The sequence below is a fragment of the Acanthisitta chloris genome, unplaced genomic scaffold (assembly GCF_000695815.1).
Source record: "Acanthisitta chloris isolate BGI_N310 unplaced genomic scaffold, ASM69581v1 scaffold35411, whole genome shotgun sequence".
Taxonomy (NCBI): Eukaryota; Metazoa; Chordata; class Aves; order Passeriformes; family Acanthisittidae; genus Acanthisitta; species Acanthisitta chloris.
In genome coordinates, this window is record NW_008657144.1 from 2,877 (window position 1) to 16,975 (window position 14,099).

The 14,099-nt window shown below is 37.8% G+C and overlaps 1 protein-coding gene across 1 annotated transcript; it reads left to right on the forward strand.

Moving 5' to 3' along the window:
• The first annotated feature begins 315 nt into the window (after positions 1–315).
• On the forward strand, positions 316–11,456 carry YIPF4 (Yip1 domain family, member 4). The gene is made up of 6 exons (XM_009084603.1): positions 316–331; positions 742–895; positions 3,788–3,959; positions 6,120–6,197; positions 7,987–8,100; positions 10,401–11,456. The coding sequence occupies exons 1-6, from the start codon at positions 316–318 to the stop codon at positions 10,536–10,538; spliced, it is 672 nt and encodes a 223-aa protein (XP_009082851.1). The 3' UTR covers positions 10,539–11,456.
• Positions 11,457–14,099: the final 2,643 nt, after the last annotated feature.

The window sequence follows — 14,099 nt, forward strand, 5'->3', positions numbered from 1 at the left end:
ATCTGTGTATAACTAAATAAAATGAGCAAATAAAATTAATACTTGCTGGTGATTTCGACACAACCAGAATATTGGTAAATTGCTCTTTTTTCTATTCAGTACTGTGGCAGAGCAAGATCAGGGTATATTGAAGAGAACTCCATGTATTTATTCTTAGTGGCTGGAGCCTAAGGATCTCTGCTAGTATTCTTTCTCTTTTCAGCTGTATTAAAGGCAGGGTACAAATTAGAATACCTTCAAATGCTTTCCTTTCATGAAAAATTAGACATGAAAAGCAGAGAGTGGTTTTGGTTGAAACAATGTCACTATGCAAAAATGGCCTCCAAAAGAGGTAGAGTATGGTCAGAAAAAATGGTAAATAATCCACAATTTACAGCATGATGAGACTTTCATTAGTTATCTCATTTTGTGCCTTTAAATGCTTAATGATGAAGCACAAATGGAAGCCATTCTGTCGTACCATAACACTGTGTCATAAAATGAGTGTCCCATTTAAAAGCCAAAACCTGGGAATTGGAGTCCTAACCCAACATTGTTAGCATCGCATTAAAACCACAACTATGTTTTCAAATTATGTATCTGATCAAGTACCATTTTATTCTCTAACTTTGAATATTTCATGGTGATGACCAGCACCTGCGGCTTTATATGTCTGTTGTTTATCTTCAAGTACTTTTGAAACCAAATGGCTTTTGGCAAGACATTAAAAGGTTTATATTTCTCTCTCCCTTTTTCTCTAAGATCTTAGTGGCTCCATAGCAACTCCAGATGTTAAGCTAAATCTTGGAGGAGAATTCATCAAAGAATCTACTGCGACTACATTCCTAAGACAGAGAGGGTATGGCTGGCTTCTGGAAGTGGAAGATGATGACCCAGAAGATAACAAGCCACTCCTGTATGTTGTAATTATTTTTGGGTATCTATCTTTATTAGCTGCATAGGAAAAGCCAACAGCTTGTAGCCTCTGATTGTCCCACAGCCTTTTGCTGTGACTAGAATTCTGTTTGACAAATTACTTGACAAATGAGTGTTTTCTGGTGCAGGAATGAAAACATTATGTTTCTCATTATGGGGTTTATTTTTAGTGTAAGAAAAAGGCTTATTGTTCACTGTTCGGGAGGGAGGAAGGAGGAAGTAAAATCCAATCTTATTAATCTCCATAAGTATAAAGCTCATATGGCTTTTCTGCTTTTATCTGTTGATCTTATAATGGTTTAAAAGAATGAGATGGAAAGAATACAGTCGTTTGCACTCATGTCACAAGTTTCTTAATGCTGTCAAAGAATCAGAGGCTAAGACAATCCCATGGAAAGATTCCTGTTAAGTACATCTAAGTTCTGTCAGTTACTCTTGAGGCAAAAGCATTGTGAGTCATGGTTATTACAGTAGAGATGCTAGAACCAAAGTAGCACAAACTTTATAAACTTTCATGCTATCTCGTATTATAAAGGTAGGTTAAAATGGTGTTTGTGTTGAAAGACAAGAATATCCTTAAAACTGAAAATCTCTGCATCCCTTGTTCACAGAAATGCGCTTGGCTGAAGAAAGCTTAAGGTTGTAGCTTAAAGGTTGCTACACTATGAGTCAGGCAGCCTGGGCCTTGGTCCTTGTTCTTCAGTCTGTGTTTTCCTGTGTGAATTAAAGATAATGATGCTTTAAAAAATTGGAGTGGGACAGAAAGTACTCTGGAGAATGCAGTTGAGAGTGTAGGGAGAGAACAGATGTGTGGAGAGCTTAATAATGACACTGCTGCTAGAGAAGTACTTTAAATGAAAGTGTGCAGAAGTAGCTCCTTGTGTGAATAAGTCTGTTTTGTAAACCTAACTGGTAGTTAAGAAACAGACTGGTGCACTGAGGTGACAACATACGAGTTCTGTCTTTTGTGTAACTTTTTACACCACAGACCGTGAGTTTGTGATTGAAAGACAGCTAAGTGTTCTAAGCTGCTGATTGCTAGAAGTGAGGAGAACTTGCCAGGGAAATGGTTGGTTTGTGGCACACAGGATGAATGTAATCATCTAACAGAGAAGACCTTAATCTGGCTTTGATGTAGCAGTTTTTATGCAGTTTTGATTATTCCCAGAAAATGTGTATTGTAATGACATCTTGCAATCTAAATCCTCTAAGGATTTAAAGAACAGCAGGCAGCTAAGGGAAGTTCACCAATGCAATGCTACTGTGCAAATGTTTTGTTCAATAAAGTGAGATTATTTCTTTCCTTTCTCACTGGGCAGCCTTACTCCAGACAGTTGTTTCCTACCATCAATTCTTGGATGAGGTAGCTGTCAGCTTCAGGCAAAAGACAGTTTATTCACAGGAGAAACTGTCAGAAACCCTAGACAATGACAAAGAATTATTTCCAGACAGCAAATATTTGTGTTACACAGTCTTCAGAGTAAAGTATAGGAATGCTTCATCCTTTTTGCTAAATGGAGAAAAATAAATGCTTCTAGTCTATTCCTTAGATTCAGCAATGGTTAAAGAACAGATTTTGGTACTTGGTCACCGGTTAGTAATACCAGTTCTGAAGTAGCTTCAGTAAGAGGAATCCAGAAATTGCTTTGAGAGACTCACTGAGCAGTATTTACTATTTTTTTTAAGAGAAATCGTGGTGAATCATGTCTTTGTGTTTATTTCTCACTTCAGCTTTTCTAAGGAAAAAGCCTTGAACAAAACCATCATAAATGGACTTAGGATATGATCCTACACTTTTCTTCACTGTGCTCTTAAATGTAGAGGAGGATATCTTTTGGAAGTCTCTTGCAGTTGTTCAGAGCTCCTCAGTCATGACTGAGGTTCTACACAGACACTCCAGAAGGAGTGGAGTTACCCCTTACTTGGAAAGTCTGGTTCCTTCCCATTACACTAGGACAGTCAGGGCAACATGTACCAGTTAAGAGTCTCCTGTGGAGAAGAGTCTTCTGGTCAATTCGTATCTGCTTATAGAGAGTGTAGAGGGAAGCAGAGAAGGCAGTTACAGAAGAGCAAGATCTGTTGGCAGATTTTACTCCTAGTTTTAGTGGCTTTTATTTGGTTTTACGCATATTGGAAACAAGACAAATTAGACAGTTGGCCTAAACTGGTCTGCTGAAAACTACTGTTGTTGAAGAAAGTTAACCACATCTTAGTTTAAAAAATTAGGTTTACCTATTATGTCTTGAATGGTTTAGGATTAGTGAGTGCAATGGGTTTTTTTCCTGTAGAAATTGAAATAAAATGTTCCCATAATAAATGTGCTAATGGCAAACCACTTGGCATAGGAATACACAGACATTCCACTTTTGCATATGCATGTCTTTGACTTTTAAGAAGTTACAATGATATGAATGTGTCATGTGTTCCTGTGTGTCAGAAAATTAGACATGCTGTCTTAATGCAGACTGTTAGGATAAGAGTCGTGGATGGTTTGGGTTGGAAGGGACTTTAAAGATCACCTAGTTCCAACTCTCCTGCCATGGGAGTGGCACCTTTCACTACACCAGGTTGTTCAGAGCCTCATCCAACCCAGCCTGGGTATATTGTACGTGTTTTCTATTCTCAGTCATGTAATTTATTTTTGAGTAATTAAATATATCTAACTGTGTCACACTAGTTATGGAATGTGGGATGAAGGTATGGTGTTGCTTTATTGTGGACAGACTGTGCCTTTGCTAGTCATGGCTCCAGGAAGCCTTGTGGGTGACAGGAGACTTGCCCTATAAACCTGCTGTTTGCCTCTGCACTTATCTTTTATGCTGTGTTTCATTACTGTGGTGTCTAGTAATGTTCTCTTGCTTTACAATTTCAGGGAAGAACTTGACATTGATCTGAAGGATATTTACTACAAAATTCGATGTGTGTTGATGCCTATGCCATCTCTTGGGTTCAATAGGCAGGTAGTGAGAGATAATCCAGACTTTTGGGGTCCTCTGGCAGTTGTCCTCTTCTTCTCAATGATTTCATTATATGGACAATTTAAGGTAGGTGTAAGTCTTCTGCCTAAAAGGAAATCTAAACTAAACTTGGAGATGTGATTGCTAAGCAATTTGCATTCTTATGTAGGTAGACAGTCTTTTTTCCACATACTAATGCAAAGCATTTCAAAGGCTGTTTCTCAATTAATATGTAGAAAGACAGCAGCAGTAAGAAATGTATTAAATAGCCCACGGGTAAGTTAATCATGATGAAATGTCAGGTTTGTTTTTATACATTGAAACAAAGGAAAGATGGCATTTCTAGAGGAACCAGATTGATACTAATGGGTTTATAGTCATATTGCTGAATCTTTCCATTTTAATTCTGACCTTTTGTTAACTTGCTTTTTATTACTGAAAATGTTGCTGAAAAGCATTTGTTTGGAATTTTAATTTCCTGACAAATAAAGCTGTTTAATTCATACTATGTCACTGCTGTTATCTGGTATATTTAATCTTCCTTAGTGCCATTTGCTATTTTGTTCTCCCTGCTCAATTACAATCAAATAACTTTCCTCTGATCAATAGACTTCTTGCATAATTCCTTTTGAACTCCAGGGTGAATAGCTGTTCAGAGGCATTGTGCATATTTAATTTGCCTCCAAAAACACTGTTAGTTTTTTCCTTTATGTTCAGATTACAATAGAGAAGTGTTATCATTTACAGTAAAAATTTGAGTGTGAGCCTAGGTGGTCCTACTTTGGTACCTTTATGACTCTATGTGTGGCTGCAGTTATTTTAAATACAGTGTAGTAGCGCAGTAAGCCATATGTAAACTAGCAGAATGTGCTTATGCAAGGATTTGTGTGAATGGTGGGATAGAATCATTCCCTCTGCGACCTCTGGCTTCCATATGGTGTACCAAATGCTGCCTGAGAATTCGCTCTCAGTATCTGGTTTTTCTATGAGGCTTGAATCAAGTAGACTAAACCACTGTATAATCATACAGCCTTTGGGGTGGACCACTTCCCTGTTTCCTAGGCAAAGCAAGGACCATTCCTTGACCCTGGGTCAGATGAACTACCTCCTGCAGTTTGTGTACCCCTTGTACAGGAACTTAAGGTCTGGTGTTAGGACCAGTGGATCTACCATATGGATGTAAGAGTGCTGTGTATGTGTGAGGGGGGAAAGCTGGCAGCTAGGAATGGGATGACTGACAGCAGCTGGGCTAGATGAACTGAACGGTGGGCTGTAAGCTGGAGAGAGATGAGCACTCCTGCTCTAAGACTTCAATCTGGTCCTCTTCTTTTAGACAGTGGAGGAAAGCAGGAAGTAAAAAGGAGGCCATGTGCTATTTTCACAAATAGCATATAACCATTACATATTTTTTGTAAGTGATGCTGTGATTTTTATCTCGTTTTCCCTGTATAATTCTTCTGGAAATCTGGAACTTTTAATTAAGCAAAGAACTGAATTGAGTACCGACTTAATTTTTAAGTTCAGTCATTGTTCATTTGGGAATACAGAGACTGGACTCGTACTGTTGTTTCTTTCTAAAAAGGCATTTCAAAAGGGAGAGCTCCACTTTTGGTCCTCCTAGTGGCTCAACTCCAAGATAGCTGAGTTGCTTTGAAGGTTTCATTAAGACAGAAAATGATTTTAAGATTTTCTCCTTAGTTTAAGTGCAGGGCAATGAAAGAAGCAAGAAAAAAGAGTGACAGACTTGGTCCCAGGAGTCTTAGGCTGTTTATTAAGTTGTAATCACAACTAATGTTCCACTAAGAATTAAAGTCCTGTATCTTCTGAGCATTCTCAGTTTGAGTAAGGAGTAAAGTGGTGTCTTTATGGGTGCAGAGCAGAATTCCAACTCCTTGTATTTGTTGAGCTGACTTTTAAAAACTGAGCCCACATTTTGTAATAGGTGGGATGTGAAGACATTTAGGGTAGCTTTAACTAAACTCATCCTACTCCTGTTACGAAACTTACCAAAGATGTTGCATGTGCATTCCATGTACACCAAATACACCATTAATATGATTCTCTAAGTGTAACCTCTGAATTTCATTTGCAAAATGCTTTGTGCTCTTAGGTAAACCTATTCTTGCTGCAATTCAGAATTCAGTTTTGCATAATAAAATCCTTGGCTGCAGTGGAAGTGATTAATGGAAATGAGTTTTCTCACAATGAAAATCATTAATGTAAATTAACTGTTCTTTATCTCTTAAGGTTGTTTCTTGGATTATAACTATTTGGATATTTGGATCCTTGACAATTTTTTTACTGGCCAGAGTTCTGGGAGGCGAAGTAAGTATGCAAAAAGGGTGTAGAGGGAGGTAATGTAAAGGCTCTTGGCTACATTTTTCAGTAGTTTGTGTTCTCTTGGTGCTGGCTTTGGACCTCGTAGCCAGCTAAGAATGGATGCAGTTGGTAAGTGTGAAGTCAACATTTCAGGTTCTCGGCCTCCAAAATAAAATCTGAAATACAGGGATGGTCAGCTAATCTTTCTGCACAATAGGTGGTACACTTGGAAGTGATAAGCAGTGTGGAAATTTGTACTGTGACTCCCAGAAATTCTGGCAGCTTCCTATGATCCAGAACTGAAGGTCATTCTTGAGGGACAAATGCATTCCATTTTTTGGTCATTGGATTAATCCGGATCCTTTCTCTTCCTTTGCACTGCTCTTGCACAATCCTTTATCTAATCTGTATATTTTTTTAATGGGTGCTAACAGCAGTTGTATGATGGTGGATAAAGCACCTACCAGTATTTGTTTTCATCCTCTGATTCAGTTCAAACCCATTAAGGGATGAAAGCCAGCGTGGATTCCTCAACTGCAAAGCCAATTGAAGTTGTGGCTTGCATCCCTTCCTCCAGCTGCTTGCACCAGCAGGGCTGGAATAGCTGCTTGAGCTGTTTATAGATTGAGTCACTAAGCAATTCAGGTGTAAACAACAAAAATATGACTTAGAGCAAGGCCCTCAGACAGGAGGACAGAACTTCAAATGGATCTGCGACATAAAATGCATTGAACTGTGTCATGAAGAACTAAATATTTGGTGATGCTTGATGTTTAAAGTTTTGCTATGCATCTTGCATTCGTGATGCGCTAGTCCTGCAGACTCCCTATGTTATTTGCTTTACTTTTGTTAGTTGCTAAAGACTTCTTGTGTGAACGCTTGTTTTTAAAGACAAAGCTTTCATGAATGTGACTGCGTGGTGTTTCTACATACCAGCACAATCTAGATGCCCTTAAATCAGTCTGGTTTGTGGCTCAAAATGTGAAATTACCAGAATGTATAAACGGGGGAGAAAGTTCAGGTGTGCACAGTTTGCTGTGCAGTTGGAAGGATCATCATCCACAAGAGAATGCTTGCAGGGTAGTCACTTTTCTCACCACGATTCTTCCTGTTAAATCCAAGTAGCCTAGCTGGGCCCAGCAGCATTCAAACTGTAGTGTGGGAAAAGTGGACATTTGGATCTGTAGTTAAAAATAATTGTGGAAATATTTTGAACAACTCTGTTTAAGATAGTCATAATAAAGTTAAGCAGGAAATCAGAAGAATTCTGTGCCTTAGAGGGATTTAAGTTCTAGGTGTACTGACACTAAAAGCATTCATTTACTTTATGTATTTATTTAGGTATAATGGATATGAGTATGTTAATGCAGAAAATTATTGCTGCTTGTGACAACCTGGGCTACAGCTGGTCACTGAGAGCTCTCTTACAGTTGTGCTTCTGCATATCACATGGACACTCCTCGGAGAGTGGCAGTTGAGAACTGTTTAAGGTGGAACATGGAAATGTGAAGGGTGGATGGATTTATTTATTTTAACCTGTGTAAATACTTCCTTTGAAAGTGATCATTTACAGTGTTTAAAAAAAAAGACAACAAACGAGAACCGATTGATTAATTACATAATTCTAAGGTGTAGCATACAACACCAATTTTCATACTAGCAAGCTTTCTTTAGCTGAAATGTTGTTAATAACTAACAAGCTATTATTGCTATTCATAGTGTTCTAACAAGATCAAATTGCATTTGGTGTCAAAGAGTACTACAGAGATTGGTTTTATGTGCTTGAAAATTTCAGGTTGCTTATGGCCAAGTTCTTGGTGTAATAGGATATTCCCTGCTACCCCTCATTGTCATAGCACCTGTACTTCTGGTGGTTGGATCATTTGAAGTTGTTTCTACCCTAATAAAAGTAAGTTCGTATCATCTATAGAGAAATGTTTACAGTTACTTCTAAGTCATTTTCCTAACACTTCGAGTATTAATCTCTTCAGGACAATGTAATGATGTGTCAGAATATTGAGAACTACAGACGTGAGCTCTGTGATCCTTTTGTTTGGCACGATGGAAAGTGATTTCTGTCTTAAATGCTGCTTTTGAGTGCTTGGGGACATAGAGTGCTGTTGCTATAACAACACCTGTTGTTACTAGGTTAGCTTATATTTAAGTATATTGCTGTGCTGTAATAGTTGCATTAAAAAATAGGATTATAATTTTGAGAAGAGGATGCATAATTAAACCTCAGAATGAAGAATCTGAGAATTAGCTGTTCTATCCCTTCCCCCATCATCCAGTATATTTTTAGTTGCTGCAGCATGAATATGACGTTAGTCATTGTTCTGAGACCTTCCCATACTGGTAGCAGTACAAAGCTCTCAGTACCCTTTGCAGAGAAGGTAAGTATTGTTCTGATTTTACAGGTGTAGAATGTATGGTACAAAGAATAACTTGCCTGATACCACCTGCTGCTGGACACCTTTTATAAAACTATCAACTTTCCCTGATAGATCCCAGAACTACGTAGCATTCTTGAACACTTCCAGTACTTCTTAAAACCCCTTTAGGTAGCCTTTGAAGTTATTGCTGAACTTCTGGGAAGATTAACTGAGAAAATTCTGTTACTACCTAAGCTGTATGGTTTTTGGGGTTTGTTCTGTTGATTTGATTATTTATGTCCTTTTAGCTTGCTGGTAAACAGTATAATTGAAGTACAACTAAAACGTAGGATAAATAACCAAATTGCTGTGTTTGTCATTTGATAACTTGCAATTACTTTTAAGAGTGAGAAGGTAAATCATTAACTTGCCAGTTAACCAATATCTACCTTGAAAATAAATGTATGTTAATGAAACCTCTGTTACTTGATTAGTTCTAACAGCCTTACATTAACTTCAGGGCAAATCTGCGCAAGGTTCTTACCTTTGCACCATTCGTGTGAAAATGCAGGACAAGCCCCATATGGCCCAAACTACTTAAGCTGTGGCAAGTACTCCTTCTTATGGCTTGAGAGCTCTGTGCTTGGGGAAAAACTGCACAGCCCTGAAGCTGGGGAACTTAAAGTGAAATGAGGAAATTCCAGCCGGTTCTTTTCCAGTTGCAATCAGCAAAGTAAACTACTCAAGCAGTGCACCTGGATTATTTTAATTGCAGTTTTCCTAACATATCTTAAGGAATTCAGTCATGATCTTGATTGTCCTTCGTGTCCATCTCTGCAGCCCTGGGTTAGGCAGCAAAACCAGAAGTATGCAATCCCATGCAATTTGGTGGTGGTTTGGGTTTTTTTCTTGTGGTTTTGTTTTACAGTAGCAGTTGAATGGGCCACGTGATCCCTCAAGGGGCTTCAGCTCCTCTGACAGAACCATGGAAGAAGTTCTGTGCTGGGATTCTGTTCTGTCTGCCTTTGTTGATCTTGTGTTTTGCAGAAGGTTATAGTGGTTTTGTATGTCACTCAGTTTGAAGTGTTTTTCCTTTCTTATTAATATTCAAGGTGCTGCTAGAGGATAATAATATCTGATTACTTCTTGCTCTAATCTTGTTGGTTTGAGGTTTGAGTCAAGGTCACTGACCAGGACGGACATAGTGGGTATCCATAGGCAATGTTAATTTCTACCACTCTTTTAAGCTGATTCTTCCTTAACTTAGTACACAGTATAGTTTTTGATACAGGTTGTATTTTGGCAGGCGTCTCACTGCACCTGAAAGGAACAGGAATGTGAGGGTCAGTTACTTTGAGACAGGGACACCGTAAGTAAAGAAAAGTTTGAGCCAAATGAATCCTGAAACAAAAAATGTTAATTTAACTCTCTGGTCTATATGGCAGGAGGAAAGGTTAAGTATAGTAACTCTTTTGCTTAAAGGGGTAGAGGTAGAAAGAAAGTGAATCCAGGAGGTTTCAAATTATTGGTGTATGTAAGGTATGGGTTGCTTTGTGGTGTTTGTCTTGCATTAGAGAAAACTTAGTGTAGATCTTTAGCTGCTCACTTCAGTAAGTGTCTCAAATGAATGCTCATGAATGAAATATTTCTTTAAACTTACATGAAAATACCTAGTATATTCTTTTTGTGTGTGTGTGCACCTGTGGAGTTCTTCACCCCAAAATTCTCTTTTGGAGGGTTTCTTTTTAATTCTGTTGAGAGAAGAGCTGATTTTTATCGTGGTATTTGGCGAGACTTTCTTGTGGTGTCAGCTAAGACTGTTCATCTTCTTTTTCAGTTGTTTGGAGTCTTTTGGGCTGCATACAGTGCTGCATCATTACTAGTTGGAGAAGAATTCAAGACCAAGAAACCCCTTCTAATTTATCCAATCTTTTTATTATACATTTATTTTCTGTCCTTGTACACTGGGGTGTGATCTAGTGCAAGATGTGGCCAGAAGTCGTATTTTAGTCACTTGCAGACTGATGATGCGTAAGATAAGGAGGCTGGAAGTAATACAAGTGACTGTTTTGTATCCAGTTGTCAAGATGTTTTAAGATCCAAGAGCATATTTGTGTATATTATTTAATGAAGCAATTGTAGCTATATAGATTTGTATCAAAGTTCTAGGTTTGTTTAAGACTCTTCAGATTTTAATGAACAAAATAAAAGATCCTTGTGTTTTATAACAAAGCATAGCAAAACCACAACTCAGTACCTGTGCCAAAAGCACTAGGACCAGATTACTATATTCGAGGAGAAAAAAACGAGTTAATGAATTAACTGTAAGAATCTCAAAGTGCAATTTTTCTTTTGAGCTTAAACACAGCTGGCTTTTTTTTGGCACAGCAAATTCTGTAGATAATATATATTTATGAAACAGTCCTGATTGTTCACAGAATAGTCTGTATGATCAAGACAAGAAGATACTACTTTTAATTTAGTGCCTCAATTACTTTGATTTGGCTATTGAGTTTTTATAAATTCCAATTTGTTTTCAAAACATGTATATACTGTGTATTTTGTATCTATGGCTTGTGTGTACCGTAAATACTCCTTGGTTAAGGATGTATATTGGGTTTTTAAAAACTGAAGATACAAGTATTTGAAGTCTTCATTTACTATCTCTGACCAAAGGAGCAAGATATTTACTCTGCGACATAATTAATTAAAATGCATATTTAGAGATTCAAATTATTTTACTTAAAAGTATAAATTTACAGAGAAATGGGTGAACACCTTTCTCATCTCTAGTGCTGGCTTAATGTTGGAGAAAGAAGATGATCTATCAAATTTGTGTGATCTTCAAACGATGTTATTTTATGATGACAAAATAAAAGTAATGCTTCCCTAACTATGTTTTACAACATCTTGCTCTGTTTTGCTTTTAATAGCATGGTATTAAGAACACATCCATCCATACTATTAATCCCTTGTAAAGAGAAACAAGAAAGATTTGTAAGGTCAGATTCTCCCTCCACTACAAAAGGCAGAATTACAGCCTTAGTAACAGTTACAAATCTTGCTAATTTTGACTCTCCAAGGATTATGTAATAATGTGATGACATGTTAAATATTTCCTGTGTACTGTGTTGATTGCTTATGTAATGGTCCTTATGGTAATATTTCTTCACAAGGGAAGTCCACCAAAGTTCACTTTGCATGGTACTAATGTAGGCACTTGCAATCTTCAGTATTTAGTATCACTAAATAGATCTTAAGTTTCTTAATATTTTTTGGCAACAGAAAAAAGCATTTCCCATCCCACAAGCTCCCTCCCCTTTTTTTTTTGTTAATGCTGCAAATAAAAATCAGCCATGACAAGATAATAGCAAGGGCTGTCTTTGATCCCTGATGGACATATTTTCATATCAGAAGTAGTTTTTCAGTTTTTTAGACTGTGTAACTTGCCGTTTTGGTAACTTATTTTTACCACTCATTACTGATGCAAGATACATAATTAAATTCCAACTCTCCCACAAACCTTTAGCTTTCTCAGTCTGTTTTCCTGGCTGATGCTTGTGTTGATTTTATACAGACCTACTTGAAGTTAATGCTGGACATAAATTGTAGCATAATACTCTGGCTCGTAATACATAAAAAGAGAAAAACTGATAGACTGATTGACTTTTCACTGATTTTTGACTTCTGCTGAAGTTCTGGTGGAATTACTGCAGGGTCATACTTCATCAATTTAGACCAGCAGCTTACTTACCTACAAGTGATTAGAGAGCATTCATACCACATTCTAAAGAAAGAAAGGAAAAAGCTAGTTACAGTATATTAAGAACATGTGTATTAGCTTTGGAATCCTGCATGATAATCTGGTATTACCTCTTCTTTTGTGTCCCATGACTTATATTTCCTTTTTTAACAGGAATATCAAACTAGTATTATAAGACTCAACCCAGAGCCTGTGAATACATGTTTAACTAGCATCCCCACAAACGTGAAGGGCGAGGACACATTTAGGTTACTAGGCTGTCAGACAGCTTTGAGCTGAGTTCCTCTTTGCATAGTTGTTCCTGAGGTGTCCGTAACGGATCCTGTGCATCTGAAATGACTACGAGTATTGGAAGGATGCAAGAATGTTCGATTTAACCTCCATCTCTCTCAGTCTCCTCTGTAGTAATGTTCTGTGAAGTTTCTAGTTGCAGTTTTAACTGTTCCTTTCCACAGACTTGGCACATGTGTAATATGCAATGTAGATATGCACTTAACATGGTACATATTTTGTACACGATTGCAGATTTGCACCTTTTAACCTTAGTATCTCTAGGGGTCACCTTTTGCATATGCTGTGCAAGAAATATGTACAAGCAGTTCTCCAATGGTTCTGATAGTTTGTAATAACTTTGCATTCAACAGACTCATATTTTTAGATGAGGTATGTGTGTAAATACAAGATGTATTTTATAAAAATTTTGAATTAAACTTGTTTACAGAATGTATGAAGCTCATTTATATTTACTCAATTAACATTGATGAATTAAGACGCATCTATACTCCTATACATGCCATCAATACATACTGGTGCTATACATAGCATCAGTAGCTTTTCAGGCTGTAAATAAGTTTTTGTGACAATGTACATACTACATCAGTCTGTCAGAACTGGAAACTTAGAGCACATCCATTTAGCAAAAAAATTGCCTAAGATGCCACACCTCATTTTGAGGTGGAGACATGATTGTCACACCTGAATTGTACATGTGTTTGGATGGTCTCTGCAGAGCAGCTAGACATATGCATGTCTTGCTCCCTCTTCTACCCATCAGACATACTCTGCTGTTCATCACAAAAGTTATACATGAAGAAATGAAATAAATTGCTTTGGAGACAACATACAGCTTGAGATACGCAGTAAATTTTACCACTACCCTCATTGGTCTTTATTGTGTTGCTTCAAGTAGTAAAGCCTAAATGCTGCTTATTTTGCTCTCTGTACAACTTTGATCAGCCTGGGTGACACATGTACCCGTGAGGGTTTTTTTCTTTACACGTTGTATTTCTGAAATAATTTCCCTGCTACAGCAGCCTGTGCTAATTTAGGTCCTTCTAATAAAAATGTTCTGCAGGAAACTTTGTATTTGAACCTTCATTATATTTAAGCCTAAAATCTCTCTAAAATTCCAGTCGAACACGCCACGTGGATAAAACAATACCCACAGGTAGGCTGAGCTGTACGAACTGCACTGGTGTTCTAGTGAGTGAAAAGGGGAAAGGCCAACAAAACACGGAAGGTTTTATTGAAGTTGGTTTTGAAGCACAGTGAATATTGCTTCAGAACAAACTGCTGTCGTGTACAGCGACTCCATTCCGCCGCCCGCGGCCAGGGACACCTTTCCAAGGGAGAGCTTCCCGAAGGGAGCTGCAGCAGCTGGCACGGGCACTCTGTCACTTGGGACTAACAGCGCCGGAGGCCACTTACACAAGGGCTCCCTCGCACCACCCAAGTACATGAGAAAACCAGTCTCGGCGCTAGGCTACGAAAAAA